The sequence below is a fragment of the Rutidosis leptorrhynchoides genome, chromosome 1, assembly GCF_046630445.1.
Source record: "Rutidosis leptorrhynchoides isolate AG116_Rl617_1_P2 chromosome 1, CSIRO_AGI_Rlap_v1, whole genome shotgun sequence".
NCBI lineage: Eukaryota > Viridiplantae > Streptophyta > Magnoliopsida > Asterales > Asteraceae > Rutidosis > Rutidosis leptorrhynchoides.
This window is the reverse complement of record NC_092333.1, coordinates 81,811,873-81,835,433: the sequence shown is the minus strand read 5'-3', so window position 1 is coordinate 81,835,433 and position 23,561 is coordinate 81,811,873. Positions and strand designations below refer to the sequence as shown.

Below are 23,561 nucleotides of genomic sequence, written 5' to 3'. Positions count from 1 at the left end.
TTGCACGGGCTCCTCCTCAGGGTCCTCCTCGAAATCATCCTCGGGATCCTCTTCGGAATCCTCCTCGCTGGAGTCATCGGATGATGAATCGTCTGAATCATCTGAAGGTGGATCTGCTCGACCGGTGGTCATAAGTCGATATCTGCCTGGTGGAATCGGCACAACACGTCCATCAGCGGTGCGTCTAGCCCAATGTCCAGGCTCGTTACGAAAAGGACCATCCTCATTTCCCCCAGGAATTACAGCATCACCGGAATGGTACTGTGGCTCTGGGAGTCTAGGGCTGGGTGGTGCTAGAATCTCCTCTGGATCCTCGTCTCCGTCTGAGACGTCCATAAGGTCAAGCACGAGTCCACTGGAAGGTGAATTGCCAGAGTCGTCTACGGGTAGCGGTGAGTCAGCAACAATGGTAGGCGAGGCAACATTCGTCTCTGAGTCACTCTCGAAGTCAAAGGTCATGGGCAGCATGTCTGACATCTGAACAAGGAAAAATAACTTTTTTCATGTCAGTAAGACATATAGCAAGCACATAATTAGGCACTACAGCATCCTAGCAGTACATATCATGGCAATATTAACAAAATCCTACAAAAGTATCATGCAATTGAAAACAGATAGTAGCATGCAGTAGCATACAGCAAGTACACATAGTAGTAAAAGTAAGCAGTAGCATGCAGTAAGTTTCACAGAAACCGTTAAACAAACAAGTTGTAGATTAGTCCTATTGGCGAATCCTACTCGGCTCGGTCAAGACTCACTAATTCAACCTAATTCCCTACAACCGATGCTCCGATACCAAATGTGACACCTCGTACAAAACCATCGTGTACGATTCGTCAATAACAGGATCTTTACACGGTCAAGTACTACATGCTGTTTGAAAACCAGTTTGCATTCATAAAAAGATAGCGTTTACAAAAGATAACGTGACACAAAGGTCATTACAAAGTCATTATTTGAAAATAACATAAGTTACGAATGCAAGATAAAAGTTCCATGATTGAGATATCTCTAAGTAATGCAGCGGAAATCTAACACAGCAGGTCCATAACAGCAAGTCTAAAACACCAAGATAGCAAGTCTAACAGTGGAAGCAACATCGTCTAAGCACCTGAGAAATACACGCTTAAAAGTCAACACGAATGTTGGTGAGCTATAGTTTGTAATCAGTAAAGTAATGTAGACCACCAGATTTCAGTGCTTCAACCAGCAGTTTAAGTCAGTATGAAAAGTATATGCTTGTCCGTGGGCACCCGGTAACTAACTTAACGTAATAGTAATACCCCCTAAAAGTACACTTGGCGAGTACGTATGTCCTCGAAGTATCAAACACCCGTTAAATGCTAGCGCGACTAGCCCGAGTGGGGATGTCAAACCCTATGGATCCATATCTAATATTCGCGTTCACCGGTTCAAAACCAATGATTAAATGTTATCGTGCTAAGGGGAATGTTTATGCCGTTATATAACCCACACATATGTAAAGTTTAAGTACTCGTGTCAAGTAAGTAAAACGTAAAAAGCGCATGTATTCTCAGTCCCAAAAATAGTATAAGTAATAAGAGAGCTATAACTCACAGTGAATAAGCAGTAAAAGTCGATATGAAACGTATGCAGGTAGTAAGTTGGTCCGAAAGGTCGTCAACCTAAGTCAAAGGTCACTAGGTCAGTATGTTGTCCCAATAAGTTTAAAAGTGAATAAATTAAGTTTAAGTGTCATCATCATCATCATTCATCATCATAAAAGCTAAGTAAGTTTGACAAGAATAGAGATCGAAACAATAGGCTGACTTCGGTCAGCTGCTACGACCTCTATACAAAACGAAAAGACACGTAGTCAGTGGCTATAGCTCCGTATATGAGTCCTCTAACCGCTGACCAGTTTTCAGAACCTAACATGTCTTCATTTGACCGTGGCTACGGTTTAAGTGAGATTAGGTCAGAAATTTTAGCACAACGTTACAAAGACGTAGTGACTTTCGGAGGGCTATAAATCCTAAACCGTATGTCAGATTAAGTCGAGGCCTAAACGAAAAGTCATATACTCGAAACGAACTAACTGAAAATCAAATTTCCAGAAGTCCAGGAATCTGATCAGATCTCGAAAAACAGTAAACAAGTGCTCCGGTGGGGTTCTTGGTGCTTGATGCTCATCACGGTTCTCATCCTTGATGCTTGTAGCTTCAAGTGTACAACTCATTGATAGATTAGCATCACCTTGACAAAGATTCAACCATAAACACACAATATGTTAAGACCAAGAAAGAACACAACTCATTTAAGAGTCTTAGATGGATGATGAACCAAGGTTACATCATATGTAGTGACCCGAACTTTTCCATGTTTATATATATATTAAATGAAATTGTTATTTACATGATTAAGTATTACCAACATGTTAAGCAATCAAACTTGTTAAGACTTGATTAATTGAAATAGGTTTCATATAGACAATTGACCACCCAAGTTGACCGGTGATTCACGAACGTTAAAACTTGTAAAAACTATACGATGACATATATATGGTTATATATATAGTTAACATAATTTTATTATAAGTATGTATCTCATTAGGTATTTTAACAATGAGTTATATACATAAAAATGAGACTATTAATTTAAGAAACTCGAAAACGATATATATAACGATTATCGTTATAATAACGTCTTACTAGGTACATATGAATCATATTAAGATATTGATTCACTTGGTTAATTATGTTAAATGATAAGTAAATATATTATTAAGTGTATTAACAATGAAATACATATGTAAAAATAAGACTACTAACTTAATGATTTCGAAACGAGACATATATGTAACGATTATCGTTGTAACGACATTTAACTGTATATATATCATACTAAGATATATTATATATCATAATATCATGATAATATAACAATTTAACATCTCAATTGTTATAACAAATAATGGGTTAACAACATTCAACAAGATCGTTAACCTAAAGGTTTCAAAACAACATTTACATGTAACGACTAACGATGACTTAACGACTCAGTTAAAATGTATATACATGTAGTGTTTTAATATGTATTCATACACTTTTGAAAGACTTCAAGACACTTATCAAAATACTTCTACTTAACAAAAATGCTTACAATTACATCCTCGTACAGTTTCATCAACAATTCTACTCGTATGCACCCGTATTCGTACTCGTACAATACACGGCTTTTAGATGTATGTACTATTGGTATATACACTCCAATGATCAGCTCTTAGCAGCCCATGTGAGTCACCTAACACATGTGGGAACCATCATTTGGCAACTAGCATAAAATATCTCATAAAATTACAAAAATATGAGTAATCATTCATGACTTATTTACATGAAAACAAAATTACATATCCTTTATATCTAATCCATACACCAACGACCAAAAACACCTACAAACACTTTCATTCTTCAATTTTCTTCATCTAATTTATCTCTCTCAAGTTCTATCTTCAAGTTCTAAGTGTTCTTCATAAATTCCAAAAGTTCTAGTTTCATAAAATCAAGAATACTTCCAAGATTGCAAGTTTACTTCCAAGTTTTCTAAATCCATTCCAAGTAATCATCCAAGATCAAGAAACCTTTGTTACTTACAGTAGATTATCTTTCTAATACAAGGTAATAATCATATTCAAATTTTAATTCAATTTCTATAACTATAACAATCTTATTTCGAGTGGAAATCTTACTTGAAATTGTTTTCGTGTCATGATTCTGCTTCAAGAACTTTCAAGCCATCCAAGGATCCTTTGAAGCTAGATCTATTTTTCTCACTTTCAGTAGGTTTATCCAAGGAACTTGAGGTAGTAATGATGTTCATAACATCATTTTGTTCATACATATAAAGCTATCTTATTCGAAGGTTTAAACTTGTAATCACTAGAACATAGTTTAGTTAATTCTAAACTTGTTCGCAAATAAAAGTTAATCCTTCTAACTTGACTTTTAAAATCAACTAAACACATGTTATATATCTATATGATATGCTTACTTAATGATTTAAAACCTGGAAACACGAAAAACACTGTAAAACCGGATTTACGCCGTCGTAGTAACACCGCGGGCTGTTTTGGATTAGTTAATTAAAAACTATGATAAACTTTGATTTAAAAGTTTTTATTCTGGGAAAATGATTTTTATTATGAACATGAAACTATATCCAAAAATTATAGTTAAACTCAAAGTGGAAGTATGTTTTCTAAAATGGTCATCTAGACGTCGTTCTTTCGACTGAAATGACTACCTTTACAAAAACGACTTGTAACTTATTTTTTCGACTATAAACCTATACTTTTCTGTTTAGATTCATAAAATAGAGTTCAATATGAAACCATATCAATTTGATTCACTCAAAACGGATTTAAAATGAAGAAGTTATGGGTAAAACAAGATTGGATAATTTTTCTCATTTTAGCTACGTGAAAATTGGTAACAAATCTATTCCAACCATAACTTAATCAACTTGTATTGTATATTATGTAATCTTGAGATACCATAGACACGTATACAATGTTTCGACCTATCATGTCGACACATCTATATATATTTCGGAACAACCATAGACACTCTATATGTGAATGTTGGAGTTAGCTATACAGGGTTGAGGTTGATTCCAAAATATATATAGTTTGAGTTGTGATCAATACTGAGATACGTATACACTGGGTCGTGGATTGATTCAAGATAATATTTATCGATTTATTTCTGTATATCTAACTGTGGACAACTAGTTGTAGGTTACTAACGAGGACAGCTGACTTAATAAACTTAAAACATCAAAATATATTAAAAGTGTTGTAAATATATCTTGAACATACTTTGATATATATGTATATATTGTTATAGGTTCGTGAATCAACCAGTGGCCAAGTCTTACTTCCCGACGAAGTAAAAATCTGTGAAAGTGAGTTATAGTCCCACTTTTAAAATCTAATATTTTTGGGATGAGAATACATGCAGGTTTTATAAATGATTTACAAAATAGACACAAGTACGTGAAACTACATTCTATGGTTGAATTATCGAAATCGAATATGCCCCTTTTTATTAAGTCTGGTAATCTAAGAATTAGGGAACAGACACCCTAATTGACGCGAATCCTAAAGATAGATCTATTGGGCCTAACAAATCCCATCCAAAGTTCCGGATGCTTTAGTACTTCGAAATTTATATCATATCCGAAGGGTGTCCCGGAATGAGGGGGCTATTCTTATATATGCATCTTGTTAATGTCGGTTACCAGGTGTTCACCATATGAATGATTTTTATCTCTATGTATGGGATGTGTATTGAAATATGAAATCTTGTGGTCTATTGTTACGATTTGATATATATAGGTTAAACCTATAACTCACCAACATTTTTGTTGATGTTTAAAGCATGTTTATTCTCAGGTGATTACTAAGAGCTTCCGCTGTTGCATACTAAAATAAGGACAAGATTTGGAGTCCAAGTTTGTATGATATTGTGTAAAAACTGCATTCAAGAAACTGATTTCGATGTAACATATTTGTATTGTAAACCATTATGTAATGGTCGTGTGTAAACAGGATATTTTAGATTATCATTATTTGATAATCTACGCAAAGCTTTTTAAACCTTTATTTATGAAATAAAGGTTATGGTTTGTTTTAAAAATGAATGCAGTCTTTGAAAAACGTCTCATATAGAGGTCAAAACCTCGCAACGAAATCAATTAATATGGAACGTTTTTAATCAATAAGAACGGGACATTTCAGTTGGTATCCGAGCGTTGGTCTTAGAGAACCAGAAAATTTGTATTAGTGTGTCTTATTGAGTTTGTTAGGATGCATTAGTGAGTCTGGACTTCGACCGTGTTTTCTTTAAAAATGATTGCTTAACATTTTTGTTGGAAACTATATATTATTAACATGTATATATTATGTGATATATTAATCTCTTAACATGTTTGATATTGTGTGATAGATGTCTATCTCTAGCACAAATCCCATTGACTCACCTAATAATAACGAAGAGTCGAATATATATTGGACTGATTCACAAGTTCCCGAAGAAGAACCGGAAGAAGAATCAGAACCGGAAGAAGAATCAGAACCGGAAGAGGAGGAACTGGAGGAGGAAATAGAACCGGTGGGGGAAATAATAAAATGATTAAGTAAAAGAAAATCATCAACCAACCGACCAAGGTTAATTATGGTCAATGGTGTTTCCGCCAAGGAAGCAAAATATTGGGAGGATTACCAATTCTCCGATGAATCGGATTCCAACGAGAATTCCGATGATGTTATAGAAATTACCCCAACTGAATTTAAAAAGGCAAAAGAAAATAATAAGGGAAAGGGCATAAAAATAGAGAAATCTAATTCCAACCCCGATGAACTTTATATGTATCGTCAACCCCCGAAGCCCTTAAGTTGTAACAATGACCCGGGAACCTCTAAATCACCAGGTTTTTCTAAACCGTTATGGAAAACGACAGCTCGTATTAGGGGAACATCATATATCCCTAGAAACTTGACAAAACGAACCAAAACCAGAGAAGAAGAAATGATCGAGTCGGAATAAGATAGTTGTATTCGTGTGATGTAATATATGTAATATAGTGTGCTTATGCTTTATGATATATGTAAAAATTGCTTGTATTAATAAGTATTTTTTTTTATGAATCTAACTCTTGTCTATTTTACAGTATAAAAACACAAAATGGATAGACAACCCAATATTTTAAGAGACCTACCCGGAGACATGATTGATGAAATCTTGTCTAGAGTCGGTCAGAATTCTTCGGCACAACTATTTACGGCGAAATCAGTTTGTAAGACATTCGAAGAACGTTCCAAGAATGTCTTGGTTTATAAGAGACTTTCGTTTGAAAGATGGGGGATATCACATTGGGAAACCCATAAGTTACGATGTGTTTACTTTGACGCATATATTGTGGGGAACCCAAATGCTATTTTACGCAACGGGTTAAGAAATTATTTTGACTCAATGTATCCGAATATAGGACTTCATGATTTAGAAAAAGCGGCTAACATGCAACATAAAGAAGCATGCTATGCTTACGGGTTAGTAATGTTCGCTTCTCACCAAAGTGAGAAAAAGAACATCGGGCTACAACTATTAAACAAAACGTTCCCACAAGTGACAGAGTCGGTAATTGGGGTAAGAAATGAGGTTTTTAGGTTATTACGAGACTGTTGGTCATTACGTAACCCTCGTCCCTTTGACGACGTTACAACACGCTGTCTTATCAACGGCCATAACGGTTATGTTCCACAAGACCAAGGATGGGAAGTAGTCCTAGTAAAACCAGAATGCATGACTTGTTTCTAGACGTATGAATTACGTGTCTTTATTGCCTTTGCTGAATGACTTATGTACTAGCTAGAATTATCTTCACAACTATCTTGTATCAAAGTTATTGTGTGCTATATTTCATGCTTTATGTAAAATAAGCGGTATTGTAAGTTTGTAAAATATTGTATAAAAGTTTGAACGCGAAATATTATTATAATCAGTTTTTCATATAGAATTGTAGTAGTTGAATTGTATATTAGCTACTAAGTATGAACTTAACGGGTAGGTACTACCCAAATTTAAACTTATAAAACGCTAATATGAAGAAAAAGCTTTTATAAATGAGTTCATATTATGCTACGAAATACTATTAACTACTCTTAATATTCTGTATGATTAACTTGTTCCATTTGACTATTTTGAAGGAAATGGCACCGACTACTCGACACACCGTGAATATGAATGAAGAGGAATTCCGTACTTTTCTAGCTTCAAACATAGCCGCAGTACAGGCTGCGCTACATACCAACAATAACCTTGGATCTAGCAGTACAGGAAATCGTGTAGGATGCACCTACAAAGAATTCACTGCCTGCAAACCTTTAGAATTTGATGGAACCGAAGGACCGATCGGATTGAAACGGTGGACCGAGAAGGTCGAATCGGTGTTTGCCATAAGTAAGTGTACTGAAGAGGACAAAGTGAAGTACGCTACGCATACCTTCACAGGTTCTGCGTTAACATGGTGGAATACCTATCTAGAGCAAGTGGGACAAGATGATGCGTACGCACTACCGTGGTTAGCATTCAAGCACTTGATAAACGAGAAGTACCGTCCCAGAACCGAGGTCAATAAGCTCAAGACAGAACTTAGAGGGTTACGAACCCAAGGATTTGATATTACCACGTACGAAAGACGATTCACAGAATTGTGCCTATTGTGTCTGGGAGCGTTCGAAGATGAGGAAGAGAAGATCGACGCGTTTGTGAAAGGATTACCGGAAAGAATCCAAGAAGATATAAGTTCACACGAGCTCGCCTCCATACAACAGGCATGTAGAATGGCTCACAAACTAGTGAACCAGATTGAGGAAAGAATTAAAGAACAGACGGCTGAAGAGGCCAATGTGAAGCAAGTCAAAAGAAAGTGGGAGGAAAACGGTGATAAGAATCACCAATACAACAACAACAGCAATTACAATAATAATCGCAACAATTATCCCAACAATCGCAACATCAATCGCAACTACAACAAACGGCCCAACAACAACAACAACAACAACAACAACAACAACAACAACAACAACAACAACAACAACAACAACAACAACAACAACAACAACAACAACAACAACAACAATAACAACAGCAACTACAACAATCATCCCAACAACAATAACAACCGCAATAACAACAACAATCAGAAGCAGCTATGCCAAAGGTGTGAAAAGTATCACTCGGGGTTCTGCACCAAATTTTGCAACAAGTGTAAAAGAAATGGTCATAGCGCGGCGAAGTGTGAGGTCTACGAACCAGGGGTTAACAGAACGAAAGGAACAAATGGTGTCGGAACGAGTAATGGCGGAGCAAGTAGTGTCGGAGCAAGTTATGCCAATGTAGTTTGTTATAAATGTGGAAAACTGGGCCACATTATTAGAAATTGCCCGAACCAGGAGAACACGAATGGACAAGGCCGCGGAAGAGTTTTCAATATTAATGCGGCAGAGGCACAGGAAGACCCGGAGCTTGTTACGGGTATGTTTCTTATTGACAATAAATCTGCTTACGTTTTATTTGATTCGGGTGCTGATAGAAGCTATATGAGTAGAGATTTTTGTGCTAAATTAAGTTGTCCATTGACGCCATTGGATAGTAAATTTTTACTCGAATTAGCAAACGGTAAATTAATTTCAGCAGATAATATATGCCGGAATCGATAAATTAAACTGGGTAGCGAAATATTTAAGATTGATTTGATACCAGTAGAGTTAGGGAGTTTTGATGTAATAGTTGGCATGGACTGGCTGAAGAAGGTGAAAGCAGAGATCGTATGTTATAAAAATGCAATTCACATTGTACGAGAAGAAGGAGAACCCTTAATGGTGTACGGAGAAAAGGGCAACATGAAGCTACATCTTATTAGTAATTTGAAGGCACAAAAACTAATAAGAAAAGGTTGCTATGCTGTTCTAGCACACGTCGAGAAAGTACAAACTGAAGAAAAGAGCATCAATGATGTTCCCGTCGCAAAAGAATTTCCCGATGTATTTCCGAAAGAATTACCGGGACTACCTCCACATCGATCTGTTGAATTTCAAATAGATCTTGTACCAGGAGCTGCACCAATAGCTCGTGCTCCTTATAGACTCGCACCCAGCGTGATGAAAGAACTGCAAAGCCAACTGCAAGAACTATTAGAACGTGGTTTCATTCGACCAAGCACATCACCATGGGGAGCTCCTGTTTTGTTTGTCAAGAAGAAGGATGGTACATTTAGGTTGTGTATTGACTACAGAGAGTTGAACAAACTTACCATCAAAAACCGTTATCCACTGCCGAGAATCGATGACTTATTTGATCAACTACAAGGCTCGTCAGTTTATTCGAAGATCGATTTACGTTCTGGATATCATCAAATGCGAGTAAAGGAGGATGATATTCCAAAAACTGCTTTTAGGACGCGTTATGGTCATTACGAGTTTATGGTTATGCCGTTTGGATTGACTAACGCACCAGCTGTGTTCATGGACCTTATAAACTGAGTGTGTGGGCCATATCTTGACAAGTTTGTCATTGTTTTCATCAATGACATACTTATTTACTCAAAGAATGATCAAGAGCAAGAAGAACATTTGAGAAAAGTGCTAGAAGTATTGAGGAAAGAAAAACTGTACGCTAAGTTTTCAAAGTGTGCATTTTGGTTGGAAGAAGTTCAATTCCTCGGTCACATAGTGAACAAAGAAGGTATCCAGGTGGACCCGGCAAAGATCGAAACCGTTAAAAAGTGGGAAACCCCAAAAACTCCGAAGCATATACGTCAATTTTTAGGATTGGCTGGTTACTACAGAAGATTCATCCAAGATTTCTCCAAAATAGCAAAACCCTTGACTGCATTAACGCATAAAGGGAAGAAATTTGAATTGAAGGATGAACAAGAGAAGGCGTTTCAATTATTGAAGAAAAAGCTAACTACGGCACCTATATTGTCATTGCCTGAATGGAATGATGATTTTGTGATTTATTGTGACGCATCAAAGCAAGGTCTGGGTTGTGTATTAATGCAACGGACGAAGGTGATTGCTTATGCGTCTAGACAATTGAAGATTCACGAGCAAAATTATACGACGCATGATTTGGAATTAGGCGCGGTTGTTTTTGCATTAAAGACTTGGAGGCACTACTTATATGGGGTCAAAAGTATTATATATACCGACCACAAAAGTCTTCAACACATATTTAATCAGAAACAACTGAATATGAGGCAGCGTAGGTGGATTGAATTGTTGAATGATTATGACTTTGAGATTCGTTACCACCCGGAGAAGGCAAATGTGGTAGCCGACGCCTTGAGCAGAAAGGATAGAGAACCCATTCGAGTAAAATCTATGAATATAATGATTCACACTAACCTTACTACTCAAATAAAGGAGGCGCAACAAGGAGTTTTAAAAGAGGGAAATTTAAAGGATGAAATACCCAAAGGATCAGAGAAGCATCTTAATATTCGGGAAGACGGAACCCGGTATAGGGCTGAAAGAATTTGGGTACCAAAATTTGGAGATATGAGAGAAATGGTACTTAGAGAAGCTCATAAAACCAGATACTCAATACATCCTGGAACGGGGAAGATGTACAAGGATCTTAAGAAACATTTTTGGTGGCCAGGTATGAAAGCCGATATTGCTAAATATGTAGGAGAATATTTGACGTGTTCTAAGGTCAAAGCTGAACATCAGAAACCATCAGGTCTACTACAACAACCTGAAATCCCAGAATGGAAATGGGAAAACATTACCATGAATTTCATTACTAAATTGCCAAGGACTGCAAGTGGTTATGATACTATTTGGGTAATAGTTGATCGTCTCACCAAGTCAGCACACTTCCTGCCAATAAGAGAAGATGACAAGATGGAGAAGTTAGCACGACTGTATTTGAAGGAAGTCGTCTCCATAAATGGAATACCAATCTCTATTATCTCTGATAGGGATGGCAGATTTATTTCAAGATTCTGGCAGACATTACAGCAAGCATTGGGAACTCGTCTAGACATGAGTACTGCCTATCATCCACAAACTGATGGGCAAAGTGAAAGGACGATACAAACGCTTGAAGACATGCTACGAGCTTGTGTTATTGATTTCGGAAATAGTTGGGATCGACATCTACCGTTAGCAGAATTTTCCTACAACAACAGCTACCATTCAAGCATTGAGATGGCGCCGTTTGAAGCACTTTATGGTAGAAAGTGCAGGTGTCTGATTTGTTGGAGTGAAGTGGGGGATAGACAGATTACGGGTCCAGAGATAATACAAGAAACTACCGAGAAAATCATCCAAATTCAACAAAGATTGAAAACCGCCCAGAGTCGACAAAAGAGCTACACGGACAGTAAAAGAAAAGATATAGAGTTTGAAATTAGAGAAATGGTCATGCTTAAGGTTTCACCTTGGAAAGGCGTTGTTCGATTTGGTAAACGGGGGAAACTAAATCCAAGGTACATTGGACCATTCAAGATTATAGATCGTGTCGGACCAGTAGCTTACCAACTGGAGCTACCTCAACAACTCGCGGCTGTACATAACACTTTCCACGTCTCAAATTTGAAGAAATGTTTTGCTAAAGAAGATCTCACTATTCCGTTGGACGAAATCCAAATCAATGAAAAACTTCAATTCATTGAAGAACCCGTCGAAATAATGGATCGTGAGGTTAAGAGACTTAAACAAAACAAGATACCGATTGTTAAGGTTCGATGGAATGCTCGTAGAGGATTCGAGTTCACCTGGGAGCGTGAAGATCAGATGAAGAAGAAATACCCGCATTTATTTCCAGAAGATATGTCAACACCTCCAACTGCTTAAAATTTCGGGACAAAATTTATTTAACGGGTAGGTACTGTAGTGACCCGAACTTTTCCATGTTTATATATATATTAAATGAAATTTTTATTTACATGATTAAGTGTTTCCAACATGTTAAGCAATCAAACTTGTTAAGACTTGATTAATTGAAATAGGTTTCATATAGACAATTGACCACCCAAGTTGACCGGTGATTCACGAACGTTAAAACTTGTAAAAACTATACGATGACATATATATGGTTATATATATAGTTAACATGATTTTATTATAAGTATGTATCTCATTAGGTATTTTAATAATGAGTTATATACATAAAAATGAGACTATTAATTTAAGAAACTCGAAAACGATATATATAACGATTATCGTTATAACAACGTCTTACTAGGTACATATGAATCATATTAAGATATTGATACACTTGGTTAATTATGTTAAATGATAAGTAAATATATTATTAAGTGTATTAACAATGAAATACATAAGTAAAAATAAGACTACTAACTTAATGATTTCGAAACGAGACATATATGTAACGATTATCGTTGTAACGACATTTAACTGTATATATATCATACTAAGATATATTATATATCATAATATCATGATAATATAACAATTTAATATCTCAATTGTTATAATAAATAATGGGTTAACAACATTCAACAAGATCGTTAACCTAAAGGTTTCAAAACAACATTTACATGTAACGACTAACGATAACTTAACGACTCAGTTAAAATGTATATACATGTAGTGTTTTAATATGTATTCATACACTTTTGAAAGACTTCAAGACACTTATCAAAATACTTCTACTTAACAAAAATGCTTACAATTACATCCTCGTTCAGTTTCATCAACAATTCTACTCGTATGCACCCGTATTCGTACTCGTACAATACACAGCTTTTAGATGTATGTACTATTGGTATATACACTTCAATGATCAGCTCTTAGCAGCCCATGTGAGTCACCTAACACATGTGGGAACCATAATTTGGCAACTAGCATAAAATTTCTCATAAAATTACAAAAAATATGAGTAATCATTCATGACTTATTTACATGAAAACAAAATTACATATCCTTTATATCTAATCCATACACCAACGACCAAAAACACCTAAAAACACTTTCATTCTTCAATTTTCTTCATCTAATTTATCTCTCTCAAGTTCTATCTTCAAGTTCTAAGTGTTCTTCATAAATTCCAAAAGTTCTAGTTTCATAAAATCAAGAATACTTTCAAGATTGCAAGTTTACTTCCAAGTTTTCTAAATCCATTCCAAGTAATCATCCAAGATCAAGAAACCTTTGTTACTTACAGTAGGTTATCTTTCTAATACAAGGAAATAATCATATTCAAACTTTAATTCAATTTCTATAACTATAACAATCTTATTTCGAGTGGAAATCTTACTTGAAATTGTTTTCGTGTCATGATTCTGCTTCAAGAACTTTCAAGCCATCCAAGGATCCTTTGAAGCTAGATCTATTTTTTTCACTTCCAGTAGATTTATCCAAGGAACTTGAGGTAGTAATGATGTTCATAACATCATTCTATTCATACATATAAAGCTATCTTATTCGAAGGCTTAAACTTGTAATCACTAGAACATAGTTTAGTTAATTCTAAACTTGTTCGAAAATAAAAGTTAATCCATCTAACTTGACTTTTAAAATCAACTAAACACATGTTATATATCTATATGATATGCTAACTTAATGATTTAAAACCTGGAAACACGTAAAACACCGTAAAACCGGATTTACGCCGTCGTAGTAACACCGCGGGCTGTTTTGGATTAGTTAATTAAAAACTATGATAAACTTTGATTTAAAAGTTGTTATTCTGGGAAAATGATTTTTATTATGAACATAAAACTATATCCAAAAATTATGGTTAAACTCAAAGTGGAAGTATGTTTTCTAAAATGGTCATCTAGACGTCGTTCTTTCGACTGAAATGACTACCTTTACAAAAACGACTTGTAACTTATTTTTCCGACTATAAACCTATACTTTTTCTGTTTAGATTCATAAAATAGAGTTCAATATGAAACCATAGCAATTTGATTCACTCAAAACGGATTTAAAATGAAGAAGTTATGGGTAAAACAAGATTGGATAATTTTTCTCATTTTAGCTACGTGAAAATTGGTAACAAATCTATTCCAACCATAACTTAATCAACTTGTATTGTATATTATGTAATCTTGAGATGCCATAGACACGTATACAATGTTTCAACCTATCATGTCGACACATCTATATATATTTCGGAACAACCATAGACACTCTATATGTGAATGTTGGAGTTAGCTATACAGGGTTGAGGTTGATTCCAAAATATATATAGTTTAAGTTGTGATCAATACTGAGATACGTATACACTGGGTCATGGATTGATTCAAGATAATATTTATCGATTTATTTCTGTACATCTAACTGTGGACAACTAGTTGTAGGTTACTAACGAGGACAGCTGACTTAATAAACTTAAAACATCAAAATATATTAAAATTGTTGTAAATATATTTTGAACATACTTTGATATATATGTATATATTGTTATAGGTTCGTGAATCAACCAGTGGCCAAGTCTTACTTCCCGACGAAGTAAAAATCTGTGAAAGTGAGTTATAGTCCCACTTTTAAAATCTAATATTTTTGGGATGAGAATACATGCAGGTTTTATAAATGATTTACAAAATAGACACAAGTACGTGAAACTACATTCTATGGTTGAATTATCGAAATCGAATATGCCCCTTTTTATTAAGTCTGGTAATCTAAGAATTAGGGAACAGACACCCTAATTGACGCGAATCCTAAAGATAGATCTATTGGGCCTAACAAACCCCATCCAAAGTACCGGATGCTTTAGTACTTCAAAATTTATATCATATCCGAAGGGTGTCCCGGAATGATGGGGATATTCTTATATATGCATCTTGTTAATGTCGGTTACCAGGTGTTCACCATATGAATGATTTTTATCTCTATGTATGGGATGTGTATTGAAATATGAAATCTTGTGGTCTATTGTTACGATTTGATATATATAGGTTAAACCTATAACTCACCAACATTTTTGTTGACGTTTAAAGCATGTTTATTCTCAGGTGATGACTAAGAGCTTTCGCTATTGCATACTAAAATAAGGACAAGATTTGGAGTCCATGTTTGTATGATATTGTGTAAAAACTGCATTCAAGAAACTGATTTCGATGTAACATATTTGTATTGTAAACCATTATGTAATGGTCGTGTGTAAACAGGATATTTTAGATTATCATTATTTGATAATCTACGTAAAGCTTTTTAAACCTTTATTTATGAAATAAAGGTTATGGTTTGTTTTAAAAATGAATGCAGTCTTTGAAAAATGTCTCATATAGAGGTCAAAACCTCGCAACGAAATTAATTATTATGGAACGTTTTTAATCAATAAGAACGGGACATTTCATCATATCCTTAGTCTTAACACAAATACAAGTTCTATTTACAACTAAAGCTAGAAACTTTACTTCAATCAAACAAATATGAATATAATCTAAATCAAATAAAGTGATGGTACCCTAAGCTAGAGAGCTTGGATCCTTTTCACACAAGTTATAAGATTACAAAGCTAGAAAGCTTGAATCTTTACAAGATTAATGAGACCATAAGCTATAAATCTAAGATCTTTAACAAAATAATGAAAGTAATGAGACCATAAGCTAAAAAGCTAAGATCTTTAACATAATAATGAGACCCTAAGCTAAAGAGCTTGGATCTTTAGTGTTCTTGAAGATCTTGAAGCATAAAGCTTGGATCTTTAAGATACATGAAGATTACAAACACAAGTTTGAATCTTTATAACAAAATAACAAGATTAAAGCTAAAAGATTTAGATCTACAAAGTAGGTGAAGATTCAAAGCTAGAAAGCTTGAATCTTCCATGTTCTTGAAGGATTCAAATCCATGTTTGAATCTACAAGATGTAATCAAGATCAAAAGCTAAAAAGCTTGATCTTCTAATGATGATGATGAACTCGTGATGATGAGAAGGAGAAGAAGAAAAGAAATTCAAAATACTTACAAGCTTTAAACTAGAGAGAAAAGAAATGAACAAGTGTGTGTAAATTGTGAATGGAAATCAAGTGTGAATGGTGAGGAAATGGCTTAGTATTTATAGGAGGTGAGGTGAGGGTGGTGGTGGTTAGGCCGTGGGTTTCCAAGGGGGACACCTTTTTGCTTTTTGGTTAATGGTTGTCTAAAGTTGGTGCTTGTGTTAGGATCCCATGCAACATTAAGGATAATACTTGACAAAAATGCTAGTATGTTCCCTCTAATAAATGGGCATTTATCTTACATATTAATGGGTCACTAGTTACTTATAATTGGGCTAATTAAATAGTCCACTAACTAGTGTAGGGTGGGTTAAGGTCCAATAAGGTAGAAAGTCCAACAAGACTAACTAGTGTGCTCTAGTAAATTACTAAGCGTAATTAAGCATCCAAAAACCCAAATAATTGTTATTATAAAATAACAATTAGTATTTCGTAGTCATAATATTACGATTACGACAAAAGGTAAACTTGTACGCAGTACACAGTTCGTTAAAAAAAACGTCAAGTGACACTAACGGTCATAAAGGCTTCCGAGGATTTAGTTAAGTATCCTACGTACTTAATGATACATTTTAACATATAAATGAAAGTAGTCAACATGTAGGGAGTTCCCAGAGTATAATATAGCTCGGTACGTACGAACATGCATTTTCGTGAAAACACAAAGCACAAAAGCAAGTCGAAAAAGTCGGGTCGTTATAGTTACGATATGAACAGTGTTTAGCCCTTTCTAATTGATATATAGATTATTGATATATAGATTAATTTATCGATTTATTATAATCTACTTGCTATAAATTAGATATAAGTTTTCTTAATGTATGTAATATGGCTTCTTTTCAGGGTTGCTCAAAGTGCAATATTTGGGCTTTTGGCACAAGAATCAGCCTTAACTTTGAAACCGGTAATTCGATTATGGATTAGTTTGTATCTCTTATTCTCTCTACCTTAAACGCCAATATAATCACCTTTTGCTTTTGTACCTGCATTGGTTGTGTTATTGGTTGATCCTATTTGTCAAATCTAATTAATATTGCGTTGTTTGATAGGTTTGAGAAGAAGTTCAACGTTCATGTCAACGTTCACTATGATTAGAAGTTCTATAAATTAAATTCAGCATTTAAGATATGTTGCTTTAATTTCAGTTGATCCTGAAATATATCACAGGTTATACACTATTGATCAACCACCTGAAATATATCACATGTTTTACACTATTGATCACAATCCATAATTTTTTCTTCTAATTTTTACATATGCCCACTAAAACACTACAAATTTTCATGTTTTAGCAGTATATGTAAATGAATTAAATAAATTGGAGACTATAGATTAAAAGATGCGGGCAAAGTAATGCGTCATTATAAATAGGTTAGGTCTGGTCTAATATCAAAAGCTTGAAAACGCCAGGGACAATTTAATCGCACGAACTAGGCAAAGAAGCATATCATTCTGAATATGTTAATGCAATCTATTTTACAATAATCCTGAATATGTCATATCATTCTTCAGCTGTCACAAATTGTTATGCTGCAGGGTAATTTATGTTTACTTCGATTGCATGCTAACCAAGCCTAATTATACAGATAAAGACTGGGAAGATATAAAGTTTGGAGTGGACAACCAGGTTGATTTTTATGCTGTCTCATTTGTGAAGGGTGCTGAAGTGGTTCATGAGCTGAAAGATTATCTCATAAGTGAGGATTCTATATGTTGCTCTGCTCAGATTTTATTTGTTTATAGTTGACCGAGGTTTCACAAATCTCTTATGTAGGCTGCAATGCAGATATCCACGTGATTGTAAAAATTGAGAGTGCAGACTCAATAGTTAATCTTCCATCTATACTTGCGGCGTCTGACGGGGTTCGTTTCCATCAACTGCTATCCTTCTTTTTGTTTCATTGTTTTTTATTATTATCTTTATCTTTATTGTTGTAACTAAGAGGAGAATATGTTGAGAAATATTTAATGGTTGTTAGATGAACCTAACAGCTAAATTTTCAATTACTTGTCTAAAAATTCTTCATTAACATGGCTTTTGGGGTAAATTTAAAACTACACTAATTATTGAGCCATTCAAGTTCCACCTCGAAGACAAAATAAGAAGCTTAGAAACATATGTGATGAATTTAGCCCCATATGGGAACTTCTTGGTATGGTACGAAGCGGTTGAACCTAAAAGCTTGCTTCACAATATTTTCTATAGCCAGTAAGGGTTTCGGGTATTATCATATAACTCATAAAAGTACAGTTTGCACACATTTTGACCCATTGACTTATTTTCTTTAATCTAACTTGTTTCACTCTTTGATCCGTTTAGATTAAAATATAAACATTATCAGTAGAAATGAAAATGGGTTGAGATTGCTACCTCTTGTTTCATAATTGATGTCCGCGTCTCTTATTAAACCTTTTAAATATGGCTTTTGGTAGTCCCTATGATCTAGCTGCTTCCTGCTATAATCAATTTAAAAAGAGCTGTTTGTCTGTGCAACCTTTACTTTGATAACATCATATTGTAAATTATAAATAGACATGCTTTTACATGTAGGTATTAATTTGGTTCCAGAGATTTTACATGCATTAAAGGATTACGTTAAAATTCTCATTATATGTGTCAATATGGGCGGCTTTTATAATTAGTCAAGTGGGTAATATATTACGTTAAGATTCTTATTATATGTGTCAATATGGGCGGTTTTTTTATTTATATTTTTAAACATTTGAAATGTTATATTATTTATTTGTGTTATCATTGAAAGTAATTTATTACAATATGTAAGGTTTTGGGTTTAGATTTAGGGTTTAGGGTTTATATTTTAGGGCTTATGGTTTAGGGTTAGGGTTTAGAGTTTTTAGGGTTTAGGGTAGGGTTCAAGGTTTAGGGTTTAGATTTAGGGTGTAGGGTTTAGAGTTTAAGTTTAGGGTTTAGATTTAGCGTTTAGGGTTTACGGGTTAGATTTAGGGTTTAGGGTTTACATTTTAGGGTTTAGAGTTTTGGGTTTTGGGTTTAGATTTTAGGGTTTAGGTTAGGGTTTAGGGTTTAGATTATAGGGTGTAGGGTTTTGGGTTTAGGTTTAGGGTTTAGAGTTTAGGGTTTATATTTTAGGGATTAGATTCTAGGGTCTAGGGTTTATATTTTAGGGCTTAGTGTTTAGAGTTTTTAGGGTTTGGGGTTTAGATTTAGGGTGTAGGGTTTAGGGTTTTGAGTTTAGATTTAGGGTTTAAGTTAGGGTTTAGGGTTTAGATTTAGGGTTTAGGGTGTAGGGTTTAGGGTTTTGGGTTTAGATTTAGGGTTTAGGTTAGGGTTTAGAGTTTAGAGTTTAGTTTAGGTTTAGGGTTTTAAGTTTAGATTTAGGGTTTAGGTTAGGGTTTAGATTTTAGAGTTTAGGATTTAGGGTTTAGGGTTAGAGTTTAGATTTAGTTTTTAAATCAAAGGATTTAAAAGAGTTTAGGGTTTAAGGTGTAGAGTTTAGATTTTAGGGTGTAAGGTTTAGATTTTATGATTTAGATTATAGTGTTCAGGGTTTAGGTTAGGATTACCAAATATTATCATATGTGATCTGTTTACTTTATGGCAACAATTTATTTTAACCAATCCCGCGAATTCGCTGGTCTTTTCTTAGAGAAATGGATGTTAGCCTTTTTTACAGTGTTAGACTTTCAATTTTATTTTATATGTATTGTTTTTAGATTCAAAAAAGCTACATTGATTATAAGTCAGGTAACACTAATATTGCAACTGAATCAATTTATTATAAACCTAACAAATATTATACAAGATATAGTGATTCATACAAATCAATGGTGATTCATCCCTCAAAAATCTCCGCGAATTCGTGGGTCTATATAATGGGTCAATTCTTGTGACGTTCATGCTAATGAAATAGTTATATATGTATCTATTTAGTATTTCCATCCATGATAAAGTAAATCATTTAATTTCAGTTTCGTATGTACTTTTACTCATATTCATTTCTTATTAGAATCCTTTGATAGTTACATATGTGTAACGTATTATGGGTCTATTTATGTTATTGAATATATCACAACCTTTTGTAGTTTATCTAATATTGTTTGCTTTTTAATCAACCTAACAAATACTCTATCAAATTCGATCATTTCATAACCCCCATTTCATAAACCCCGAAATCGCGGGTCTTTAATTAGTTTACAATTATATTTGACACTATATACAAGTTAGCTAGTAAGTAGTAACCATTAATACCTCGAAGAGTGAACGGTATTTTAGTAACTCTTTCCCTTTATCAAATTTATACATTAACAAATTGTATGTGTATATACAGAGTGAACTACTCAATCTGAAACTTGATATTGAAACATGAAGCATTTCAACTAAGAACACTACATATGTTTCTGAGTTTGTGTAGCTAAAAAGTCTTAGAGCACCAAGAGTCGTAAAAAAAATTCGCCATTATCCAATTTTAACGGTGGTGACGGTGGGAATCCCCACACCGCGCCGGCGTTATATCACCGTCGCCGGCCACCGTTTCATCTCAGCGTCACCTATTCGACGGTGATTGTGGCCACCGTTTTCTTTTTTCTTTTTCTTTGTTATTATTTTCTTGTTTTTTCACTATTTAATTAGTTTTGTTTTTGGTTGTTGACTTGTTGCAGAGCCAAGATGAAGATGGGAAAGATGAAGAAGATGGAAATAAAAGGACCGAATGTTGCAGAGTTAAATGAATTACGGAGTATATACTAATATACTAAAAGATAAAAAGATAAATATAAATACAAGTATTAAAAAATCAATTGGACAAAATGGCTGAATTTTGTGCCATTAAAAATGGCAAAAAAAGGGCTGATTTTTTTTAAAAAATTGGGTCAATTTTTTTTTTTTTAAAATCACAATGATACTTTTTTTTATTTATATTATATTTTTTGTTAGTTAAATAAATTAAATAATAAATAAAAGTATAAAAATAAATTAAATAATAATAATTAAATAATGATTTAACACTGAGATTTAACACTGAACGATTTTTTCTGTTTTGGTCTCAATGTTAAATCCAGTGTTAAATTTAAAACTGATTTAACACTGAACGACTCTTAGTGCTCTTATAACAAATTTAACATTGTGTGGTTGGTTATGAAAATTGATCATTTATTATACTTTTATTGTTTAGTAACTAGTAAAAATGTTTCAGTTAAAATATGCCACGACACTATAACAGATCTTATACTTTGATTAACTAAATCCGATTAACTAAAATTGTTATCAGTTGAACTCGATTTTAATTCTTAACGATATAAAATTTTTAACGATATAAAAATATTCTATGGTCTTGTTTTATGAAAACGACAAGATAATTAGTTAAAAGGTCAAAGACATGTCTATGTTTGACTAGTTGGCAACGTAAATGCAACAGATCGAAGACGTGGTGGTGGCAGATGTAGAAGTGGCATCATAATAAACCGCCACGTTTACAATAATGCCACGTGTCACATTTCTCAACCCTTTATATATCTACACATTCATTTTACCTTCTCTTCACCATAAATAAATCGAATTTCCAAATAAAAATAATAATAATCAAGAGCATAATGCCAGGCCTTACGATCGGAGACTCACTTCCAAACCTGAAAGTAGACACAACTCATGGCCCAATTAATCTTCATGACTATGTTGGCAACAACTTCACCATCATCTTCTCTCATCCTGGTAATTAATCAATTATCCCATTTTTTTGCATTTCTACAAAAAGAAATAGAAATAATAAAAAATAAATGAATGAAATGCATGCAGGTGATTTCACACCAGTTTGCACGACGGAACTCGGCGCGATGGCTGCATACGCCGATAAGTTTGCGGAAAGAGGTGTGAAGTTATTAGGTTTATCTTGTGATGATGTTCCGTCTCATAAGGAGTGGATCAAAGATATCGAAGCCTATAACGTAATCATGATATAATAAATTAATCTTTAGTTGTAATTAGTAAATTCAACAAATACTCCGTATCTATTATTTGATTGAATATAATTTATAAAAATAAATGATGGTGCAGAATGGAAAGAAGGTGACATATCCAATTGCTGCTGATCCAAACAGAGATATCATTAAGCAGCTTAACATGGTTGACCCTGATGAGAAAGATCCTTCGGGTCAAATTGTTCCCTCACGTGCACTGCACATTGTGGGCCCTGATAAAAAGGTAAACTTTTACGGAGTAATTAATTTTTGGTTATCCTTGGTTGTTTATTTATAATGAAATCATTTGGAAAATGATTTGTGTAGATAAAATTGAGCTTTTTGTACCCGTCGAGTACGGGTAGGAACATGGATGAGGTGGTGAGGGCGTTGGACTCGTTGTTGAAGGCGTCGAAACACAAAATAGCGACACCGGCGAATTGGAAGGAGGGTGAAGCGGTGGTGATAGCTCCGAGTGTAACCAACGTTGAAGCTAAACAAATGTTTCCAAATGGTTTTGAAACAGCTAAACTACCATCTAACAAGGATTATCTACGTTTTACTCATGTTTGATATGCGATCCACTTAGATAATTATAATAATTAGCTACTTTTGCCCTCTAGATATGTATGAACTTGATGGATGCTAATGCTATGGTATTATAATGTAATGTTACTTTGTGTTTGATGTATATATAGTTTTTATTTCTGCCTATATTAATTTTGGATGCATGTTTGTATGTTTCGTATAATAACTTACATGACCGGCCGGGTCAACAAGATGGGTAGTTGACCAAAGAAATATGACATCATCATACACCTCAAATATGATTTGCAAATTCAGCAACTTATATCAATATTCAACTCACCTAGAATATTACATATTGTAATTTGTAAATATTTGCATGTTTTTAGCTTGTTAATGTATGAACTTTGACTATTCACGGTTATAGTTTTGATGCACCAAAACTTTCAATTGAAAAAGTGAACCGATATGAACCTTATTTCCTTTTTCCTTATTGTTTAGACATATTACGCACTTAACATCATAACCCTGTCTCAATATTATATGTAATACTAGTGGGTAAATTCGCCTTCGCCCTACGTTTGAATGATCAATTAATC

General features: G+C 34.2%; 1 protein-coding gene across 1 annotated transcript; it reads left to right on the top strand.

Annotated features, from left to right (window-relative positions):
- Positions 1-22,074: 22,074 nt before the first annotated feature.
- LOC139862112 (1-Cys peroxiredoxin PER1) lies at positions 22,075-23,013 on the top strand. The gene is made up of 4 exons (XM_071850662.1): positions 22,075-22,192; positions 22,277-22,425; positions 22,535-22,681; positions 22,765-23,013. The coding sequence occupies exons 1-4, from the start codon at positions 22,075-22,077 to the stop codon at positions 23,008-23,010; spliced, it is 660 nt and encodes a 219-aa protein (XP_071706763.1). The 3' UTR covers positions 23,011-23,013.
- Positions 23,014-23,561: the final 548 nt, after the last annotated feature.